This window comes from Balaenoptera borealis (genome assembly GCF_965194805.1).
Source record: "Balaenoptera borealis genome assembly, chromosome: 3".
Lineage (NCBI taxonomy): Eukaryota > Metazoa > Chordata > Mammalia > Artiodactyla > Balaenopteridae > Balaenoptera > Balaenoptera borealis.
Window position 1 is genome coordinate 44,856,404 of NC_138866.1, and position 24,520 is coordinate 44,880,923.

The 24,520-nt window shown below is 40.9% G+C and overlaps 1 protein-coding gene across 1 annotated transcript in view; it reads left to right on the forward strand.

Annotated features, from left to right (window-relative positions):
- Positions 1–9,404: 9,404 nt before the first annotated feature.
- The window catches only part of TBPL2 (TATA-box binding protein like 2), a gene marked incomplete at its 5' end in the record, with an annotated part of 30,637 nt that continues 15,521 nt past the window's right edge, over positions 9,405–24,520 (forward strand). The window contains 5 exons of the mRNA XM_082386765.1: positions 9,405–9,458; positions 11,812–12,167; positions 12,956–13,043; positions 15,038–15,129; positions 18,478–18,645. Of these exons, the coding sequence (XP_082242891.1) occupies positions 9,405–9,458; positions 11,812–12,167; positions 12,956–13,043; positions 15,038–15,129; positions 18,478–18,645 (758 nt within the window). The remainder of the gene's footprint in view (positions 9,459–11,811; positions 12,168–12,955; positions 13,044–15,037; positions 15,130–18,477; positions 18,646–24,520) is intronic.

Genomic DNA, 24,520 nt, shown 5'->3' on the forward strand with positions numbered 1-24,520 from the left:
AGTGTGATCTGGGGAAACTAACCAAAGGAATTTGATGCTAATGAGGCTTGAAGACCCCGACCACATTAAAGGTCTGCAGGGTATGGTCAATGTCCACCTTCTGAAATGGCTCTGAGATTTGCATCTGTTCCAGATGTCACGGCTTCATCAACGCCGCCTCTCCATCACACTTAGCGTCAAATGTCAAGACAGGATCTATTATAGAATGCTGGAGTGAGGCCAGCACAGCAGTCTTGAAACCCTGCCCCCTGCTCCCAGCTCAGGCAGGATGGGAGCCGAGAAGAGGTGACTTGAGGGTACTGAAACAGCTTCTGAAGCTTCCAAAGGTTCAGCTCATGTAGTAGGAGCAGGGGCAGAGCAAGCCAAGGAAACAGTCTTAAGATTCAGAAAAAGAAAAGTCCCCAACATAGAACACAACTTGACGGCCAGGAAGCCAGAGCAAGTTAATAATCCGACTTGACAGGCGGCCGAAAGGCTTGGGGTAGCTCATTTAACATGTGTGTGTGATGCAACCCAGAATACAAAAGCACATAAACAATATCAGGTAAAATATGAATCAAGCTACTTAGCAAGTCAGACTGAGATCAATCGATTGCCAAGTCTCTCAGATTCCTACAAGATACCTTCCTCTGTCCCTTCTCTTCCTTCCCAATGCCCTTGCCCTATTTCAGGCCCCTACTACCTCTTGCCAGCTCAGGGACACCTTAATATTCTAAATATACAACTCTCATCAAGTTCCTCATTGCTCAGCATATAGAATCTAGATTTTCTAAGCTGACATTCAGAGCCCTCCATCATATGATATGACCTCCATTTTCAACAGCCTGTTCCCTTTCAGGGTCCTGGTGCTTTAGCCAAACCGGAATAGACACATGCTCAAATCCCTGTATTTTTCCTTTTTAGTGTCTTAGCTTGAGCTGTTGTTTCCCAGCGATTCTCACATACCCTCTGTATTCGTTTCCCAGGGCTGCCACAACAAATTATCACAAACTGGGTGGCTCAAAACAAGAGAAATTTATTCTCTCACAGTCCTGGAAGCCATGAGTCCAAAATCAAGGTACTGGCAGGGTTGGTTCTTTCAGGAGGCTCTCAGGAACAATCTGTTCCATGCCTCTCTCTTAGTGTCTTGTGGCTGCCAGCATCCCTGATTTAGGGCTGCCAGTCTCTGCCTTCATCTTCCCATGGCCTTCTTCTCTCTGTGCATCTGTGTCTCCAATCTCCCTCTGCCTTTCTCTTATAAGGGCACTTGTCATAGGATTTAGGGCCCACCCTAAATCCAGGATGATCTCAACTCGAGCACCTTAACTTGATTACACCTACAGTAACTCTTTTTCCAAATAAGGTCACATTCACAGGTTTTGGGAGGAGCTGTCTTTTGGAGGGGCCACAATTCAACCCCCTATGCCCTTCAATATTTTGCTCTGTCACTGCTTCCTCTGTGAAGAATGCCCTGGTGCCAATCCACAGGAAGTAATCTTTCCCTCCTATAAACTGCCAGGACACAACTAAATTCCACTTGGTGTTAACTGCATGTTGGTATGCAGGACTTAATCTTTGTGTGAGTTGCCTAACTTCCACAGACCTCAGTTTCCTCATCTTTGAAACTGAGATAATTACACCTACTTACAGCATTGTTTTAATAAAAAGACATTTTTTTTTTTTTGGCCAGGCGGCATGCCGGATCTTATTTCCCCGACCAGGGATCGAACCCGTGCCCTCTGCAGTGGAGGCATGGAGTCTTAACCACTGGACCGCCCTGGAAGTCCAGATAAAAAGACATTTTAAGGGACTTAAAGTAGTTCCTGGACATAGTAAGCTATCAGTCAGTGTTATTATTATCTTTATTGTGGTGGTGGCTACCATCTTCCCTACTATATTGTAAGTTCCTTAAAGACAGTCATCTCTGTATCCTCCTTGGCAGCTAAAAAGTGTCTTGCACAGAGTAATGGATGAGCAACCATATTGGGGGCAGATGACAGATAAGTTGTCTTGAAATAAAATAGTCAAACAGAGGCATATTTGGAACTGTTATGAAGGGGGTGCGTGCTCTATCCAGCTCTCCATCAGCAGTGAAGTGCTCAGGTCTTCCTCAAAGGTGGGGAGTCTCGGGCTTCCCTGGTGGCGCAGTGGTTGAGAATCTGCCTGCTAATGCAGGGGACACGGGTTCAAGCCCTGGTCTGGGAAGAACCCACATGCCGCGGAGCAACTAGGCCTGTGAGCCACAACTACTGAGCCTGCGCGTCTGGAGCCTGTGCTCCGCAACAAGGGAGGCCGCGATAGTGAGAGGCCCGTGCACCGCGATGAAGAGTGGCCCCCACTTGCCGCAACTAGAGAAAGCCCTCGCACAGAAACGAAGACCCAACACAGCCAAAAATAAATAAATAACTTAATTAATAAAAAAATAAAAATAAAAAAAAATAAAGGTGGGGAGTCTCTCCTGAGCCACTCCTAGGACATTTCTCCCAACAGTTGCTCCCTTTGACTTACAAGAAGCACGACTTGGAGATCTGGCACTCAGTGGCCCTTCTGAGTAAGCACGGCATATCCAAAGGAGAATTCATTTTCATAAAGAACATCACCTGCGGATTTGTCATCATGGTAATTGTATTTTATCATTCTCATTGTACCTCTTAGCACTGATGTGACTCTGAAATAGAAGGGAAAAAAGGGGTGGGTGAGGGGGCTGACTCCTGGTTTAAGGGAAAAGTGACTCAGTAGCCCTTGGCAGCTTTCTCTCCGGAACTGGGTAGGTGTGCTCACTCACGTCGGCCCGGGCCTCCTCCCAAAGGTTGCTCCCCTCAAGAGCCTCTCGGGAGTGTGGAAGCCTTCGCTGCACTGCCAGTTCTTCTCTCTATACACCATACTCTCCCCCACGTGATCTCATGGGCTATTTCTAAAGCACAGTTTTTGGGTTTTTTTGGTTTTTTTAAAATTTTATTTATTTATTTATTTATGGCTGTGTTGGGTCTTCGTTTCTGTGCGAGGGCTTTCTCTAGTTGCGGCAAGCGGGAGCCACTCTTCATCGCGGTGCGCGGGCCTCTCACTATCGCGTCCTCTCTTGTTGCAGAGCACAGGCTCCAGACGCGCAGGCTCAGTAATTGTGGCTCACGGGCCTAGTTGCTCCGCGGCATGTGGGATCCTCCCAGACCAGGGCCCGAACCCGTGTCCCCTGCATTGGCAGGCGGATTCTCAACCACTGCGCCACCAGGGAAGCCCTCATGGGCTATTTCTAAAGGGCCAAGGCTCCTGACAAATGGTCCTGTCTTTTGTTTTAGAATACTCTGAAGTTTTCTAAAAGATGTTCACCATTAGAAGTGAGGGCTGGTAGTCACTCCCATCTGGCTGCAGATAATGTTCCTAGTAACCCCTCCACCACTGACTGGGCACTCGGTATGTGCCAGGCACTGTGCTCTACCGATTTTCTCCGGTAACCCTTACCACAGCTCTAGGAGAGACCTAGGATTAGCTCCATTTCACAGGGGAGAAACTTAAGGCTCATAGACAGTAAATAACTTGCCTAGAGTCACAATCCTTGTGCATGATGAAGCAAAGATTCCAACTGGATCTAACTCCCAAGTTCAGGCTCTTAACCACTGAACACCGCTACCTCCTAATATGCATCTGCATATTTCTCTCTCCACAACTGCCAGAAGGAAGTCCACTTGATATGGAAGTAAGGAATGAAAATAACAATCTTCTCTCGCATTTCCCGGGTTAGAAATCTGAGGCAGACCCTTCACGGATGGGTAAACAGCTGCAATCTCAGAAGTTTACCTGATTTTGCATGAGAAATGTAAACATGTTTCAAGTTTCCAGAGGATGTGTATCAGAATTAAATTTTTAAATGTTATTCTTGGGGAGGAAAGATGGTACTGGAGAGTCATTCCCAACTTGACTCTAATTATACAGCATGCAAGCGCAGGCACGTGCAAAGATTCATATTTTAGTGAGGTGTGTACATAGTGTTGTTCAGTGAGAAGACAGAAGCTGAAATCCTTATGTGTAGTTTCCCAATCAAATATTGTAAAACCTAATGTGCTGTGCATGGCAGGTGCAGGTAGCTGTCATCTGGGATCAGACTTCCCTGGATGTGTTCAGTTTGGGAAATGGTAAAGCAATTCTCTTCTGCCCCAAATCAGTGCTGATTGATTTGGTTCTGTTTCCATGTAGCAACTGCCAAAGCTGTGCTCATAAATAACACTTCCTATTTATATGCTTTAAAAAATCATGTATTCCTTACTGTAGAAACTCTCTGATGGTACCTACAGAAAGAAAATAATGGGGATTAATCAAAGAGAAAAGAACTTGTGAAATTTTAACTTTTCTCTTTAATTTTACATGAAATTGAGCCATTTTCCTGGGAAAATTAAAACACTGCAAATCTTCTTTACATGCAGAGCACAGTACCACCTGAGAAGGAAAGCAGTGGCATTATCGGGGAGGCACTGTGGTGCCATTAGCATTCAAGATTTTCAGCGTTCTGAGATTGGTGAGCCAAGGCTATGGTGACTAAGAGGGTTATTTGTGACTGTGCTTCAGAGCCTCCTCGATTAAGTCCTAACACAGGTTCCTTCCCAGATGCTGACGTTTATGCTCCGTATCCACTGAAAAGGCGAAGGATGAGTTATTGCGGGATATTTTTATTTCAAATAATCACTGAAAGGACAAGAATTCATCAAATTTTGATCTAGACAAGACCTTCAAGCAATGCTCAAATCAACCTACCTATTCTTGTGTATAAAACGCCTGTCAGGAGAACTGACAGCTCAATGTAGAGATTCATGACCATGAATGTCCAGAGCTCCTAAAAGAAAGAGAAGGCTGCATCTAGCAAAATTGCCACCGGATTAAAAAATGTTCTCTCCTAACATGGCCTCAAGAAACCTAATCACATTAACGCAAACTCTTGCTTTTCGGCTTATTCCTAGGCAGCAAAATTGCCCCTCACATATAGCACCTATCAAGGTAGTATGAACGTAGATTACTCTACAAGCACTTTCAGCTGGGTTAGCCATTGACAACATTGAATCTCCTTGTATAAATATGTACAGATATATTTGCATTGATTGGTACAGTGACTAATTCTAATTTTTTTTTTGGCCACACCCCGGGGCTTGTGGGATCTTAGCTCCCTGACCAGGGACTGAACCTGTGAAAGCTCAGAGTCCTAACCACTGGACCACCAGGGAATTCCCTAATCCCAATTATTTTTGGAAGTACCCCCTGGTCTTCTGACACAGAGAAATATTCACTTTTTATTTTAACATCTAGGGGATGCATGGACCGCTTTGTACTCACTCCAGAAGCTTGTTTGCTCCCCAAATGAGAAGAAATTCCCTTCATGGGGAGGAAAGAGCACCCCCTAGTGAAACAATGTTTCCTAACAGTCCTTCAACAGTGAAGTTCCACCTCCATTTTATAGCAGCGTGATCGCATTTTAGAGGCTAAGGCCCAGTGCCTAGGGCCTACAAGCTTTTCAAAGGCCAATAAAAAAAACTGTTTGAGAGCTGAGAAAAATCTGTTGGCTCCAAAGTTTTTAAAATTCAAAACTGAAACTAGTATATTTGATTAAATGTCTACAAAATGTGACATATCAACTAGTCACGGCAATTCAACTATTAAATAGTTACATACAAATTACATTTAATGTGAGATGTGAGTTCTTTTTAATATTTTCTATGATGAGGGACAGGGCCTCTTAAAATAAGAGTTAAAAGCCTTTTTTTCATAGAGTTGACCTCTCTTAAAGAGTCTTCATGATCATTGACATGGTCCATCTAAGTCTTGGCATTACTCTCTTAAAGACATTAAAAACAATACTTTATTTGTGCAAAGTCCTTGATAAAAATTTACACATACTCCCATTCAATTCATTTAATCTTTACAATAGTAAATTAAGAAATAATGAATTAAAATGTTTGGATACAGTAGGGTTTTTGTGTGTGTGTGTTGTTTTTTTTTTTTTTTTGCCAAAGTACAAAATATTACATATTCTGAAGCACAAATAAACAAACAAAAAACCATCAGAATCAAAACAGATTAACAACTGCAGTTCAATTGAAAACAAACTACTAATTTGAAATGGCATATGTAGACTTTGAGGGGAGACAATACATAGCATGTGGCTCCAGAGTTAGATATTCTGAATAGAAGCTGAGTGACCTGGGACAAGTTACTTAACCTCTCTGTACCTCAGTATCCTAAACTGTAAAATGGGGATAAAAGAGTACTTACCTCAGAGGGTTATTGTGATGTTTAAGTGAGTTCACAGATTTGAAGTACTTATAATAGCGTTTGGCCCACAGTAAGAGTTCAATGAATGCCAGCAATTAATTATTATTCAACCAAACCATACCAATCTTTGATTCTCAGAAACAGAACAATTTAAGATTCTGAATAAATTAACTCTTACCAAAGCTGAAAACATCCACAAAAGTCACTCATCTTTTATTTTGAAACTTTTTATTTGAAAATAACTTCAAAATTAGAATTGATCACATTTTATTCATTTGCCTTATCATTTGCCCTTCAGATCACTGCAAATCTGTGTCCCTAATTCTTATTCATAACTTATGATGTATGCATTTCCTATTTCTGAGTAACAAATTACCACAAGTTTGGTGTCTTAAAACCACACCTGGGGCTTCCCTGGTGGCGCAGTGGTTGAGAATCTGCCTGCTAATGCAGGGGACACGGGTTCGCGCCCTGGTCTGGGAAGATCCCACATGCCACGGAGCAACTAGACCCGTGAGCCACAACTACTGAGCCTGCGCGTCTGGAGCCTGTGCTCCGCAACAAGAGAGGCCACGATAGTGAGAGGCCCGCGCACCGCGATGAAGAGTGGCCCCCGCTTGCCGCAACTAGAGAAAGCCCTAGCACAGAAACGAAGACCCAACATAGCAGTCAAGCAATCAATCAATCAATAAATTAAAACTTAAAAAAAAAAAAAAAACCACACCTATTTATAAGATCACAGTTGTATAGGTCGTAAGTCTGAGCACCGCATGACTGGGTTCTCTGCTCAGAGCTTACAAGGCTGAAATGAAGGTAGTGGCCAGGGTGAGCTCCTTTTAAGGCCTCCTTTCTTTGTTCTTGGCCAAATTCAGATCCTTGCAGCTATAGGACTGAGGTCTCACTTTCCTTGCTGGTGTCAACTATGGGCCACTCTAAGCTCCCTCAAGTCACCCACCTTCCTTGCAACATAACCCCATCCATCTCCAAAGCAGCAATGGAGAATCTCCCTCATGGTAATTCTTTCTCTAGCTCTGAATCTTTCTCCCCAGGAAGAGCCCAGTTCCTTTTAAGGGCTTGCCTGATTAGGTGATTAGGTCAGGCTCACTCAGGTTAATGTCTCTCTTCTTAAAGTTGACTGATTAGGGTCCTTAATTAGACCTGCAAAATCCCTTCACAGCAGCACCTAGATTAGTGTTTGCATAACTGGAGAAGGTGGAGATTTTGGGGACCATCTCAGAATTCCACCTACCACATATGACGAGATACTTTATAAGCATATATTTTAGCCTCCTAGGGCTTCCATAGCAACATACTACAGACTGAATGGCTTAAAAAACAAATTTATTTTCTCACAGTTCTGGAGGCTGGAAATCCCAGATCAAGGTGTCAGAAGGTCTGTTTTCTCCTGAGGCCCTTCTCCTTGGCTTAAAGATGGCCACTTTCTCACTGTGTCCTCACATGGCCTTTTTCTCTGTGCACAGGTATCCCTGGTGTTTCTCTCTTCTTATAAGGACACCAGTTACATGGATTAGGGTTCCAGCATATGAATTTTGGGGGAGGGGCAGACACAATTTGGTCCATATTTGTCTAATAACAAAACTAAGCTAATATTTGAGCTACTAGGCAGGTATTATGCTAAACATTTTTGATAGGCTATCTCACTTAACATAAATCATTAGATTAATTATATATTAGTATAACCATTATATAAAGTTCCAGCTTTGGGCTTCCCTGGTGGCGCAGTGGTTAAGAATCCACCTGCTGATGCAGGGGACACGGGTTCAAACCCTGGTCCGGGACGATCCCACATGCCGCGGAGCAACTAAGCCCGTGCACCACAACTACTGAGCCTGTGCTCTGGGGCCCGGGAGCCACAACTACTGAGCTCACATGCCACAACTGCGGAAGCCCACGTGCCTAGAGCCCGTGCTCCACAACAAGAGAAGCCACCGCAATGAGAAGCCCGTGCACGCAACAAAGGGTAGTCCCGGCTCACCGCAACTAGAAAAAAGCCCGCATGCAGCAACGAAGACCCAACGCAGCCAAAAATAAAATAAATAAATTTATAAAAAAAAAATTCCAACTTTATCAAAATATTTCCTATATTCTCGATTAGAAATTCTATACAATTTTTATTGACTTGATTCTTAGAGTTCTCTGTCTCTACTATGCTCCATTCTGAGGGCGGTTTTTCATTCACTGATCAAATTTTATTGATCATCTATGAGCTTGGTACAGAGGCACAAAGGTTAGTAATCAAAATCCCTGCTCTCAGAGAGTATAGGCTAGAAGGGAAGACGTATTTTATGTGTGCGTCTCCACGTACATTTTGAAATATCTTACATAAAAGGTATCAATTATATTTATAGAACCATTCGGCACATGTAAGTTCTTATGAAAGCTGAGGCACTAAAAATTAAAATAATTTCAAAAAAGGGGGAAATCCTCTGATTATTTGGTTTTACATTACCTTCTTCAGCTGCATCAACCCTAACTGTGCAGCAACACATTCTTTTATGTGTGGCTTTAGACTGAATTCTCTGAGACTGGGAAAATAGCCAGCTGGGATTTGAAAGTGAGAAGTAATTATGACATAAAAGTGCAACACCTGACTGGGTCAAGCGCCTCAAATTCCACTCGCTCTGCTCAAGAAAAGAAAAAAATTATCTTTAAAAAATTTATTTTCTCACTGTCCAACTCGTTCACCTTTCATGCTACGAACACCGATACCTTTTCCCCTGCAGGAGGCAAAGGCAGCTCTCGCAGGTGGAAGGAAATCTCCAGATTTGCAGGCCGAGTTGCTTCTCAGCTGTGGGCGGGTGTGGTGACAGCACCCCAGCGAGGAGAGTCTTCCCCTCCCAGCCCCAGCTCTCCTTACCTTGCTCGCGACCCGTGGGCCCCTTGCTGAGCCCCGCACCCCGCTCCCTGGCTCAGAATCTATCCCCTCGTGCCGTCGACAGGAGCGTGGACTGCGCGGGCCCGGCGCAAGGGCCCCCGGCTTCCCCTGGTCCCGGGCTCCCCGCCCCCGGCCCGGGCCCCGCCTCGCCACGTGCGGCCGCGGGCTGATAAATGGCTTCCGCGCCCCGCGCGCCTCGTCGGACTCAGCGGCAGCTAGATTCGCGCTGGCTATTTCCTTCGATTCCCAACCCCCTACAGTGAGCCCTCCGTCCATGGAGGGGGAAGAGACGTACCTGGAGCTCTACCTGGCCCGGTGCGCCGCCCAGGTGAGCCTGGAAGCCGCCGCCACGGTCCCAGAGTCAGGGTCCGCATCCCGCCCCATTGCTGAGCGATGGGTCCTGCGCACTAAGGATTCTGCCTCCATTTTATCTCTCGTAAAACTCCTAGTGACCCTAGGAGGTGGGCTTGATTATCCCCGTCTTTCAGTTGAAAAAAATAGAAGGTTCGAGAGTTGAAATAACTTACCCAAGGTTGCCAACAGAACTCGAACCTGGTCTAGTATGAATACAAATTGGAGGCACCTGTGGCTTCTTTCAGTTTGTGATTCTTACGTTTTTTGGGTTTTGTTTTTTAATTTAAGAACTGTAGAAACGAGAGGAAGGAGTCTTCAAAAGAAAAGCAAGGGGAAAACTTTCGGCTGCGGGGGGGGGGTGTCGGATTCTTTTTTTTTTAATTTATTTTTATTTTTGGCTGCATTGGGTCTCCGTTGCCGTGCGCAGGCTTTCTCTAGTTGCAGTGAGCGGGGGGGGGGGGGGGGCTGCTCTTCGTTGTGGTGCACGGGCTTCTCATTATGGTTGATTCTTTTGTTGCGGAGCACTGGCTCTAGGTGCGGCCTTCAGTAGTTGCAGCACGCGGGCTCAGTAGTTGCGGCACACGGGCTTAGTTGCTCTGCGACATGTGGGATCTTCCTGGACCAGGGCTCAAACCCGTGTCCCCTGCATTGGCAGGTGGATTCTTAACCACTGTGCCGCCAGGGAAGTCCCCGGATTTTTAAATAGACAATGATTAGCAATGAGGTAGAAATAGTGAAGTCCCACAGCGTTTAACATTGCAAAAGGAGAGCCCACGCTGGAAAGGTTCTGAGAAAGATGAGTTAATGACTGCAAAGACAGTTTAACAAAAAGTTTCTTTAGGTGTAAGACCAAGGATGCAGGGAATACTCTGTAAGCATATTCTCTCGAAAGGAGGCTGTCAGGGTTCCACTGCCGTAAAACATCCCCCTTTGATATCTTGTTGCCATTGCCTTAAATTCCTTGTTGAAGTTTAGTTCTTTGGGGGGAGGCTTTGTCCCCTGCTAAAATGCCATAATGGGAAAAAGGAGGGGAGACACTGATAGTTGCAGATATTAGTGCTTTAGTGGAAATTGGCTGATGGAATCTTTTCTGGCTAGAACAGAAGAGGCCAAAAAAACAATGGAGAGGAATCTGGGCCATTGTCCCCACCTCAGTGTCCCTCAGGGCCCACCTGTGGGATGGGGGTGGAGGGACTTAGAGACTAATAACATAATTCAAAATGAAATAAGGTCAAATCTTATTTCCAGAGAATAAGTGCATTCTTCTTAAGTGTTTTCTTCTAACATTTAGTCACCCCTGCCATCTGCTGGAATTGTGGTAACAGCACAATTCAACAGGATCTAGCCAGACATTAGCTGAATAGCTTTGTCATGGAGAAGATGCAGCACAAGGCACTGGTGACTGTTCATTTGTAAGAAGTATGATCTTCTAAGGGGTGAGGTTATCCTGCCAGCAGTGGTCAAAATCTAGAATCCAGGCCTGCAACTTGGGTGAAGTGGATGGTAATATATGTACCAAGGATTTTTTTCCATAACAAAGGCCATGAATTTTACATTAGCTGCTTCCCTCAGTTGCACACCTCTTTCCCTCGGTTGATGATAATGGAAGTTGAGCAGCCTTCCCTGGACTGGAAGTGTAATACATTGATATAAACTAGTCTTGCCATTTAAATTTCAATAACTTTTTCCCTATTGTACATTCATGTAAATGGAATGATTTCTTTTCCTTCCTTTGACTAGAAGGAATGAAGATGGCTCCTTGTGGAGGCTTGATCAGCACTCAAAGCTATCTCCTCAGCTTCCTTTACTTACTGCTCTTCTCTTTAAAATACGAATTTAAAAGTCCAAAAAAAAATCTTTAAATCAACTTAAGGAGTACTGAAAATCTGTACTCTTCAAAGTACACACAGTTTAGAGCATGGTTGCCAAATTGCCTCAGTTACAAAATTGGATTTAGAGTGGCAACTTACTACAGGTCTAACCAAAGTAGGGAAAACATTTTATGAAAAATGCTTTTTCTGCATTTTAAGATATACTTCCCTGTTTTCATTAAGTGTGTTGTAACCCTACAGTAGAATTTTAATGATATTTTGTGGAAAGAGCAGGGCATGAATATAAGCTACCCGAACTGCCTCATTCTGAACACACTGCCTGCCAGCCAAGGTGGCATCCCTTTGTTGTGACATGATGTTCTGTTTGTTGTGTTTTGTTTGTCTGTTTTGGGAATGGCCTAGGATGACCTTGCTCCACCCAGATCACCCCTGCTCAGCCCAATTGTGCCTTATGATGTGTACACATCCAATCCAGAGACTACGTTTAATTCACAGCTTGAAGAAGTCACAGTAACATCTGGCAATTTCTCATCTGTGGATCTTAGCTTCCTACCAGATGAGCTTACCCAGGAAAATAAAGACCAGACTGTCATTAGAAGCAAGCATGAAACTGAAGAAAATTGTAAAACTAAAAGTTGGCAAAGTAGGTTGCCATTACCCAGCCAACAGGACGTTGGCCTGGCCTTAAACAGCAGCGGTGGGTCAAATTCCCATTCACATCTCCACCCTGGTGATGCTGACTCAGCCCAGCCCTCTCCTGAGAAACCACACTCCTTGCCTCTGGCATCCATAACTCCCATGACACCAGTGACCCCTGTTTCAGAATGTTCTGGAATTGTGCCTCAACTACAGTAAGTTGTTGTTGTTGTTGTTTTAAATGGGTGATGCTTCTGAGTACACATTTCATCAATATATTCCTGAGTGGGATGATAATAGTGTAGGGAAGAGAATTTCAGATGTCATTATCCTTGATTTTGTTAGTTCGTAATGGACTTTAGACAGTTTGGTTATCTGTAAAATGAAGCACTAACTCTTGATCTCCTAAGTGGGAGTTCAAGGTGAGTATACACATTCTTGAAGGATTGTATTGTTCATAGTAAAGCACTTTAGTTGAAAATTGTGGCTGGAGTTGGAATAACACAAAGGATATAAAGATGTAAAATTGAATTTGATTTGCAAGTTGATTTGATATTGTGATTTCTATTTTGAGACATTTTGAAAAAGATCTAAAACTTAATTTTAGTCAGCTAGGCAGGAAATTTTAGAAAAAGCTATTTTTTGGCTTGTTTGGCCTTGTGGCATGTGGGATCGTAGTTCCCCGACCAGGGATCAAACCCGCGCCCCCTGCAGTGGAAGTGAGGAGTCTTAAGCACTAAACGTGTTATTATACATTTCACATTTAGAATAATTCTCCCCCTAGGAAGTCACCTAAACCTATGAAATGAGGAAGTTAATACGTTTTAATTATTTTTTACTTTTTATATCTGGTATAACTTAGGTTGACTTATTTCTTTTTTTTAATTATTATTTTTATTTTTTATACAGCAGGTTCTTATTAGTTATCCATTATATACATATTAGTGTATATATGTCAATCCCAATCTCCCAATTCATCACATAGGTTGACTTATTTCTTTAGGAATATAGTTTCCACTGTAAACCTGGCCTGTAAATTGGATCTGAAGAAAATAGCTTTGCATGCAAAAAATGCAGAATATAACCCAAAGGTAAGATTTCCCAGTAATTTTTTCCACAGTTAGGTTTGATTTAGATTTTCTTTCCTTCATATGATCATGATATTGACTCATTCCTTTGTTTTTATTTTTAAAAAAGAAAAAATTTGTTAGTGAAAAGCTTTTGGCAACACAAGTTTAATCGGCTCGTTCTCTGTTTTGAACTTATAAAAAATAATCTCATTTTCTGTGCTGAATACAGTAATTATTGAGCAGTTCCTAAAAGTTCTTTCCCTTGTCATTCAGAAAAACCTTTCAGTATGACTATTTTCAACCTATGGAAATGCTAACTTTCTTACAATGTCATCATATTCCTGGAAATAATTTTTTCTAATTTTTGTCCTATCTCCTGACACCTGTGTATTTTTCCATTTACAGTTTCTCTTACCTGAGAAAGCTCAACTGTTTAAAGTGTAAAGTTCAAGTGTAAGATTCAGGGATTTTTTGTTTTCCCTCAAAGTTTAATAAAATCTATTCTTTTTTGTGTCCTCCCAAGGCCAGGCATCCCATTTTCAATGGTCTATTTACCTAGGAAGTGGCTTTGTTAATTCAGTCAACATTTAACAGTTTGGTGGGCTCTGTACTTAGTACAAAGATGAGTGAGGCCTGGTCCCTACTAGGAAAAAGTTCACTATCTTGGGTGGTGGAGGATTTATGGAGTTAGATGAGAAAGGCCATATTAGTCGGAACCCAGAGGACCTTGCCAACATCAACTATTTATAAATTAAGTATTTGTTTTTCCTGTTGTGTAGTGTTGTTGCTGACCTCTGAAGTGTTACCTGAATGTTACCAGATGCAGCTAAGCTTTCCTATTTATATTTCACATTGCCGGCTATGATGAGGACAGAAACCCAGTGATGAGCTAGGATTTTTATGGCTGTAGCTATGATGGACCACACTATTGATCAATCAACATTTTAAGCATATTTTATTCTCCACCATCCTGAGCTCTCTCAGTTTGGTATACAGGATCTGTCCAAACTTGGACTTGACAGCCAGAAAAATTCTGATTTGGCACTTAAGCTGCCTTAAGAATTTAACAAAATGAATGCCAGGTGAGAGCACTACCTTTTTAGGAAACACCTAGAAAACATTAATAGTCCTTGCTCGGCTCTGTGTAGTGCTGACTCAGGGTTCTTTTACTGTTAACACTTCATATCTGAAATTGCCAGTCTGGCCTTGGAGTGATCTGTTGTCCTGTGGGGCGGCTCTAACCCATGGAACTTTAGTCTTGCATGGTACCCACCCCAGTTTCCTTCCCAGCTTAATGGGGGAAGTCGATGTGGCAGGCCAGTCGTTCTCAGCCCTCCCCTGCGTCAGCAACGCTTGGAGGACTTACCAGTGCTGCCGGCCTGGGGACCACATTGAGGACTATGGCGGGCAAGAGCTTGACAAATCAACTTTTTGTCATTCATCTTCAGAATGCCTATCAATATATATATATTCTGTTCTATATTTTGGCTGCTTTTTAGTACGTTCTAGAGTCTTGGCAAGGCTGTAACATACTTCATACTTTTTTTTTTCTCAAAGAGTCTTTGAAAGAAAAGTATATCAAAGCAAAAAGCATGGAGTCTGATAGTCGTGGTTTTAAATCTCAACTTCACTGTTTCCTGTATAATGTTGGAAGTTAAATAACCACTTCGTTTCCCTGTGCACTAAATGGGAATTATAGTGGATTCAACTCAGTCCTGTCATGAGGTTAAATGAGATAAAATCTATAAAGCTCTTAGCATAGGGTCTGAAACATAACAGGTACTTAAATTTTAGCTTTACTATTATTATTCTTACCTGTTTTTTCTAAGTATGTACATTTTAGAATCATGATCATTTTGTTAACCTTAACGTGGGAGAATAGACCCAGACATTTTTTAGTTTTCCCATTAAATTTCAATTTATTCAACACTGTTTTCATGTCCAGCTCAGCTGGTCAGCTGGAATAGTGTTAACCCCTAGCAGAGGCTAATTGTCCTTTTGGCTTCTGTGTGTAGAGGTTTGCCGCCGTCATAATGAGGATCCGAGAGCCCAGGACCACAGCCCTCATATTTAGCTCTGGGAAAATGGTCTGCACAGGAGCCAAAAGGTAAGAGAAGCTGTCCTCCTGCACTACCAGACAGATAATTCACTATGTAAAACAAGGAAGGGTGGCATTAAGGTTCTAAAACACATCGTAGAAGCAAAATACTTTGCTGAGGAGTTAAATTCATGAAATGCCAAATTTGGGGTTAAAAACATTCAGCCTCATAATACGGACTTATATCCCACTTTACAGTCCCCCATAGTGAAGGGGGCTTCACTAGGCTATTACAACTTGTTTCTAAGGTATATTTTAAAAAAAAAAGTCTATAGTAGTGGTAAAGCCTGTTATAAACCTGGGAAAGTAGTTCTTGTGTATTTTCCTCATTGCAGGCAGAAGAATGGATAGAACATTTTAAAGGAGGGAAATTAGACATTTCTTGGCCACTAGCTTGAGCATTCACTCAGGAGGCATCTCTTAAAGGCTCGTCTTTCCTGGATCTCATGCAGAGGTAGCCCTGTGCTGATGTAGATCCTTTCACCATAGAACTAGTGGGAGAGCTGCTCTTCCCTCTAAGTGTTGGAGGACGAGTAGGAAATTATCCTCCTGAAAGATAGTACCAATTTCTCCGTGCTCGAGAGATGCACCTCGTGTTCATTTTCTCTGGTAAACAGTGGGTGTTAATATTGTATTTTATATTTGCCAGATTGATTGGCAAAAAGTTGTTTTAATCACATTTCTTTTGATTTAGTAGTGAGACTAACTTTTCGTAAGCATATAAACTACCTACTGTATCTTTTGCCCAATATTCTATGGAGATACTTGTCTTCTGGTATTTAAGTATTTTCACCATTTTATACCATAAATACTTCTCCCATATTAATGTTAGTGGTATTTTATGGGTTTTTTTCAATGCAATTTAATTCTCTGTGTGTATGGTTAGTCTATCCAGCTTTTTTCTTTATGGTTTCAGTGCTTGGCTTCATGCTTAGGAAGGCGTTCTCCACACACAACATGATATAAGTATTGACCTCCATATATTTTTCTGGTTTTTTTCAGGTCCTGCTTTGTATTGAAGAAAGGAGGTTAATGTTTTGACTCATCTAGAACTTTCTCTGGATGATGGAAATGTTCTGTATCTGTGCTGTCCAATGTGGTAGCCTTTAGTCACATGTGGCTTTTGAGCACTTGAAATAAGCTAATACCACAGAGGAACTAAACTTTTAATTTAATTTTAATTAATTTAAATTTAAATAGCCACATGTAGCTAGTGGCCACCATATTGGGCAGAGCAGGTCTAGAATTTTACTTCAATATAAGATAATTTTTTTCAAATGCCCAGTCAGTGTCCCAGTACATTTATAGAAGAATCTATTTTACTGTATTTCTCCTCCACCTCTTTTTACATGTTAAGTTCTTTACCTGTGTCTGAGTAAGTTTCTGGGCTTTCTCTTCTGTTGATCTGTGTATCCTTTGACCTAGAAATCTCCATTTTTAAGTCATTTTTGGACAACTCTGCAAGATAACTACAAGGATGTTCATTTCAGCATTGTTTAAAACACGGGCAGAGGGAACAAATTTCTAGCAATACAGTTTTGAATAAATCATAAAATAAAATTATTTAGCCATGTATAGTATATTGAGTTGGAAGGAAACTGTTAAGTTGGGGGAGGGGAGAACACACAGATTCATTAGTGTTTTTTTCCTATCTGAATTTATTTGGTTCCCAAAATCTGATAGTGAAAGCTTGGATGGTGAGTTCAGATTATGAGAGACATTTGTTATCCAAATCTATCTGGTTGTTGAGTTTTGGATAGAGAGTTGTGAAAGTTTGGTTAGTATAAGAGATATCAGAATTATCTCCAAAAATTTATCCAAATGTATTCTCTTTAGTTGTAATAATCAGTGTTTGCATAGTGCAGGATACCTGCCTTTGCACAGAAAAATGCAGAGGGGCCAAATTTATCAGTGGTAATTACCACTGGTGGTGAAATTTCAAGGTTCTTAACCTATTTTCTAGTGTTTGTACAAGAAAATGTATGTAGACTTTAACTGTTAGTTGTTTGAATGGGAATTTCTGTGTGATACAAGAAACTATAAGGCTATGCAAATTCTTGAAATTTGACCTTATAAATATTAGCACTATGGGAGATGTAATGGGTCATTTAAAGCAAAATGTGGTTTTTCAAAATGGAAACCACTTATTTCACTGCTATCTTGGGGACACGGCCTTGCTAGGGACTTTTCAGGAGTTGGTAATGGATGAGGAGAATCAACATGAAATGAGGTGATGTGAAAATGGCACAGTGTTGTGACAGATCTAGATTGGAAAGAGACTCTACCGCTTGCTCCCTTTTGTCCAGGCAAATAAGTTCAATCTGGCTTTTCTTTAATGTACTTCTGATTTTCAACTTAAAGATGGGGATAACCCATAAGAGAGGGTGGAATTCATAGGATTCACCCACCAGGTGTTGCCCCTGTTTGGCAACCCCTGCTACTCAATGTTTTTATTTTGGTAGTGACCATTGAAAAGTATCTAATGAAAAATAAAACCCCAAATCTCAGAATTTCACATTCTCTGCCATGGATTTAAGGGTGGAGTAGGACGAACGTTTAGAAGAACATAGCCACACAGTTGGATGAATCTATTTCTTTCTCATATTGAGTATGAGTTGAATGACAATTGCGTGAGAAAGCCTGAGCAACATTGGGCAGATTTTGAGGTATTTTCATGGTTTTTTTAAAGTATATAATTTGTCCCATTAAGTTCCAAGTCCTGGCATCCTATCTGTGCCACTCAGTTGGCATGTAACTTACTTCCTCGTGTTGATTTTTTTTTTCTATGTATGTATGTGTCCTTATTTTTGTTACTGCTGTTCCCATCTAAATGGCACACACCTTTAGACCAGATGCATGATTCTAAAACCTTAGTGAGCATTACAATCACTGGTGGGCTTGTTAAGACATAGATTGCTGGGCCCCAACCCCAGAATGTCTGCATGTCTGAGGTGGGACCTGGGACTTTGCATTTCTAGCAACTTCTCAGGTGGTAATACTGCTGCTGGCCTGAGGACACTTTTTGAGAACCAGTGGAATAGTTAATTTCACCTAATAGCACTTAAAACAAGTAAAAGAAAACACTACCTTACATGTGAAAGATGGCAAATGAAGACAAAAATCTGTTTATGATTCAGTTCAACAACTATACATTGTACCATTCCCTTTTCTAGGTGCTAGGGACAAAAGTAGGGGAGGTAGGTCCTTCTCCTCAAAGTCTATAGCTTCCTAGTATACACTGAAAGATAAACATGGTACGTATGCTAAAAATACAATCAGGGAAGTGGGTGAATACAGCCCAGCTAGTTAGCAGTCGTAGTGATTAAGACATCTTTAATTACATTTGCTGTTCCCCAGCGAAGAGCAGTCTCGACTTGCAGCAAGAAAGTATGCTCGTGTGGTGCAGAAGCTGGGCTTTCCCGCCAGATTCCTCGATTTTAAAATTCAGAACATGGTTGGAAGCTGTGATGTGAGATTTCCTATTAGGCTGGAAGGTTTGGTGCTAACCCATCAGCAGTTCAGTAGGTATGATTGTTGCATAACTTAACTTTGAGTTTCCCAAGTTATTAAAGTTCTATTATGGGCTGCTTATATAATGTATTTTTTCAGAGAAAATATAATTTTTTAAAAAACTACAATAAGTGAAAAGGTTAAGATGCTATACCTAAGTCCTCAGTGGTTACCATGTGTGTCCTATCTTCTGAAATAGTGGTTCTCAAAACTAAATTGCAAAGTAATCACCTGGACAGCTTATCAACACACATTCCTGCCTGGGCTGTGGTATGCAGAGATTCTGCTTGAATTTGCAGCTCTAAGAAGCTCACAGGTGATGCCAGTGCTGCTGTCCAGAGGCCCACATCTTGAGACCCCCTGATGTATAGATTTCTAAACAAATCTGGCTGGGGGGTGGTGGCAGTGGCCGGAAGAGAAAGGGGTATGACATGGATTAGGTAAGTAGGAAGGGCTGACAGCTGGTAAGGGGAGAAACGGCTGGAGAGGAGATGAAAAAAAGAATGGCCCTAGCACGTTCTAGGAAGACAATCCTATCTAGTTTTCGTCCTGTTGAGTTTGTTCAAGGGTTTTCTTTTTCGGTGTGTAGCTGTAGCCCCCACTATAGTTTCTTCTTTCACGGATTCATATTCCTTTGGGAGTATCTCTAGCCTGCCTGGCTTCTTCAAATGTAACTTTCCATCTCAACAGCAAATGCTCCTCCTACTCCTCCCTCAGCTGCTTCAGTGCTTCTCCCAGCCTGCCCAGGCCCTCATAGAGCCGTGATGGAGGGTGACTGACAAACACCAAATGCCACCACCCCTTGGGATATACACTTGGGCCAGGGCACTCGAACTGCCTTAGAATCACAGATGCTCTTAAATGTTCATGATCTAGCTTGAACTGAAGTCCTTTCATTCTACTTTTCCTTCCCTTTGCCTTTGAGCAATCATTCTGTTTAATAGAGTAGAGAGGGATCATTTAGCTCTGCTTTCTCTAACATTTGTGAGCTGACATTTGTTAGCTCTCCTTTGAGACATGACCTAGACAGAAGTTAAAAATTGCCTTTTTCTTCCCCTAACTTTCCAAAAAAATTTGTTCATTCTGAGATTTAGCTTTTATGATACTTTTCAGGCAATATTTATTTTCCCCTTGATTATATTTTCTTTTTTCCTCTGCATCAGTTTTTTTCAGCATAGGCTTATTAAGTGCCTATGAGGTACCCATTGAGTTCATTGGTAAGTCCCCCATGCAAGACATATTGCCTCTTTATCTGTCCTTTTCTTTCTTCAATCTTGGAATAACTCATAGATTCATAGTAAAACCTTCATTTTTAAGAGTCTCTCAACACATGCTCCATCTTATCTTTCAGATTTTCAACCTTGCACCTCCTCTCTATCTTTCTTTGAACCAACTTTTTCCGAACATGGGAAAGATGTCTGCCTCAATTCTAGGGTACATGTCTATATTAGACTTAGCATTCCCCTTTCTGGACATTTAGGGCTCTAAAACGATGTGTGGAATTCCTCTCAGATTTCATTTCTTTTTCACCAAGATTGTCTTCTTTGTAGGTCAGATTTAAATCTGGAGTGGGAGTGCCCCTTGTCACTACTTCTACCTCTGAAAGATGAAATTGTCAGTAGGGCAAGATGAGAATTCATCAGATGCACTGCTTTTAGTCACTTGGGGTGGGTCCATCACTGTTTTTTCTTCCTCCTAAGCCAGTTTTATGATCTCATCCATCTTTTAAAAAAATTTGGTCAGGAAGCTTGCTTTGTACTCTTACAGATACCTCTTTCTAGTCTCATTCTTGCCTCCCCCAAATGCTCTCCATCCTTAGGTTATGGATTACAACTCCAATGTGTGCATTTGCGACATTGGGGCATTAAAACATCTCTTTCTCAGCAGGTTTGTGTCTTTAAAATGAGGACTTTCTTTAATTGCCTGTAGCCCTGTGGGGAACCATGGCAACGTATCACTTACAATTATCAGGTCAAATTTGCCTTATGTTAAAACCTCAAGTTCATTTAATTCCCCTGATTCTATAAATATCTATATCAGCATCCAATAATACGAATGTCTCCCTTGTTTCTGGGCACCTTCTCCATCAATCTTTCGATGCCATAATTATTTTGTTTTCCTTGAGCATTTTTCTCCCTTCCATTCAATTTTTAAATGAAAGATATCTTAAATATTTCTTAAATGAGTAAAATCTGTGTAGCAGATGCTATGGTGACAGTGACAGTCAGTACAGTTATGGTCCCTTGCCCTTACGGAACCACAGTCTAAAAGGGAAAACAGAAACCAAAGACAATAATGAAATGTAACTATGAAGGTGTAACTATGAAGGTGAACACCCCTTGGCGTGTTTTGGCACCATCAATCAGGATAATTAATGTAATGGGGGGGTGTTAAGGTCAAGGAAGACTTCTTAAGGGAAATGACATTTAAACTGAGACTTGAACAGTTGGGTTGGCCCAAGAGATTGGCACCTGTTTGTTGTTCTTGATCTTCATGAAATGTTCTGCATCTCTAACCAAAACCTCTTTTTTTTTTCTGCCTCAACCTTCTTTTGAAATGAGATAGAGAGTAAATAAAATGAAGTAAATCTCTGATTGAGAGTTCATCATGCTGGTACCTTAAAACCATGGTTCTGAAAGCCAAAAGCAGTTCACCATGATTTACATACCAAAGACTTTTTCTTAATGTATGTATGTATTTTTTATTGAGGTATAGTTGATTTACAATATTATATGTTTCAGGTGTACAACATAGTCATTCAAAATTTTCATAGATTATACATTTAATGTTCCTATAAAATTTTGGCTATATTCCCTGTACCGTGTAATATATCCCTGTAGCTTATTTCTTTTATACATAGTAGTTTGTACCTCTTAATCCCCTGCCTCTGTCTTGCCCCTCACCCCTTCTCTCTCCCCACTGGTAACCAATAGTTTGTTCTTTGTATCTGTGATTCTGTTTCTTTTTTGTTATATTCACTAGTTTGTTGTATTTTTTAGATTCCACATATGTGTTATCATACAGTATATGTCTTTCTCTGACTTATTTCACTTAGCATAATACCCTCCAAGTCCATCCATGTTGTTGCAAATGGCAAAATTTCATTCTTTTTTATGGCTGAGTAGTATTCTGCTGTGTACATATATCACATCTTCTTTATCCATTCATCTGTTGAGGGACACTTAGGTTGCTTTCATATCTTGGCTATTGTAAATAATGCTGCTGTGAACTTTGGGGTGCATATATCTTTTTGAATTAATGTTTTCATCTTCTTTGGATGTATATCCAGGAGTGGAATTGCCAAATTATATGGTAGTTCTATTTTTAGTTTTTTTGAGGAACTTTCATATTGTTTTCCACAGTGGCTGCACCAATTTCCATTCCCACCAACAGTGTACAAGGGTCCCCTTTTCACCACAACCTCACCAACATTTGTTATTTATAGACTTTTGGATGATAGCCATTTTGGTAAGTGTGAGGTGATAATCTCATTGTAGTTTCGATTTGCATTTCTCTGACGATTAGTGATGTTGAGCATCTTTTCATGTGCTGGTTGGCCATCTGCATGTCTTCTTTGGAAAAATTTCTATTCAGGTCTTCTGTCCATTTTTTAACTGGGTTGTTTGTTTTTTGATATTGAGTTGTATGAGCTGTTTATATATTTTGGACATTAACCCCTTATCAGTCATATCATTTGCAAATATTTTCTCCCATTCAGTAGGTTGTCTTTTTGTTTTCTCAATGGTTACCTTTGCTGTGCAAAAACTTTTAAGTTTAATTAGGTCCCATTTATTTCTGCTTTTGTTTCCTTCGTCTTAGGAGACAGATCCAAAGTAAATATCGCTATAATTTATCTCAGAGTGTTCCGCTTATGTTTTCTTCTGGAGTTTTACAGTTTCCAGTCTTACATTTAGATCTTTAATCCACTTTGAGTTTATTTTTGTATATAGTGTTAGAGAATGTTCTAATTTCATTCTTTACATGTAGTTTTCTGTTTTCCCTGCACAACTTGTTGAAGAGACAGTCTTTTCCCCATTGTATATTCTTGCCTCCTTTGTTGTAGATTAACTGACCGTAAGTGCATGGCTTTATTTCTGGGCTTTCTATCCTGTTCCATTAATCTATATTTCTGTTTTTGTGCCAGTACCATACTGGTTTTTTTTAAAATTTATTTATTTATTATTTTTTTGGCTGTGTTGGGTCTTCGTTTCTGTGCGAGGGCTTTCTCCAGTTGCGGCAAGCAGGGGCCACTCTTCATCACGGTGAGCTGGCCTCTCACTATCGTGGCCTCTCTTGTTGCGGAGCACAGGCTCCAGACGCGCAGGCTCAGTAGTTGTAGCTCACGGGCCTAGTTGCTCCGTAGCATGTGGGATCTTCCCAGACCGGGGCTCGAACCCATGTCCCCTGCATTGGCAGGCAGATTCTCAACCACTGCGCCACCAGGGAAGCCCTACCATACTGTTTTGAGGACTGTAGCTTTGCAGTATAGTCTGAAGACAGTGTGATAACTCCAGCTCTGTTCTTCTTTCTCAAGATTGCTTTGGCTATTCGGGGTCTTGTGTGTTTCCATATAAATTTTAGAATTATTTGTTCTAGTTCTGTGAAATAATGCCATTGGTATTTTGATAGAGATTGCATTGAATCTGTAGATTTCTTTCAGTGGTATGGTCATTTTAACAATACTAATTCTTCCAATCCAAGAACACAAGATATCATTCCATCTGTTTCTGTCATCTTCAATTTCTTTCATCAGTGTCTTATAGTTTTCCAACTACAGGCCTTTTACCTCCTTTATTAGATTTATTCCTAGGTATTTTATTCTTTTTTTTTTTTTTCCCACACCACATGGCATGTGGGATCTTAGTTCCCCAACCAGGGATTGAACCCACGCCCCCTGCATTGGAAGCATGGAGCCTTAACCACTGGACAGCCAGGGAAGTCCCAATATTTTATTCTTTTTGATGCAATGGTAAATGGGATCGTTTTCTTAATTTCTCTTTCTAATAGTTCATTGTTAGTGTATAGAAATGCAACAAATTTCTGAATGTTAATTTTGCATCCTGAAACTTTACTGAATTCATTGATGAGCTCCAGTAGTTTTTGGTGGTGGCTTGAGGATTTTCTATGTATAGTATCATGTCATCTGCAAACAGTGACAGTTTTACTTCTTCCTTTCCAATTTGGATTCCTTTTATTTATTTTTCTTATCTGATTACTGTGGCTAGAACTTCTAATACTATGTTGAATAAAAGTGGCGAGAAGGGGCATCCTTGTCTTGTCTTGTTCCTGATCTTAGAGGAAATGCTTTCAGCTTTTCATCGTTGAATGTGATGTTAGATGTGAGCTTATCATACATTGTTAACATATTATGTTAAGGTATGTTCCCTCTCTACCCACTTTGTGGAGAGTTTCTATCATTAATGGATATTGAATTTTGTCAAAAGCTTTTTCTGCATAATTGAGATAATCATATGATTTTTATTCTTTAATTCTTTCATTTTTATTCTTTCATTCTTTAATGTGGTTATCACGATTGATTAGCAGACAATGAACCATCCTTGCATTCTGGAATAAATCCCACTTGATCATGGTGTATTATCCTGTTAATGTATGTTGAGTTTGGTTTGCTAATGTTTTGTTGAAGATTTTTGCATCCATATTAATCAGTGATATTTTTCTGTAGTGTGTGTGTGTGTGTATGTGTATGATATCTTTGTCTGGTTTTAGCATCAGGGTGTTGCTGGTCTTGTAGAATGAGTTTGAAAGTGTTCCTTCCTCTACAGTTTTTTGTAATAGTTTGAAAAGGATAGGTGTTAACTCTTCTCTAAATGTTTGGTAGTATTCACCTGTGAAGCCATCTTGTCCTGGACTTTTGTTTTTTGGGAGTTTT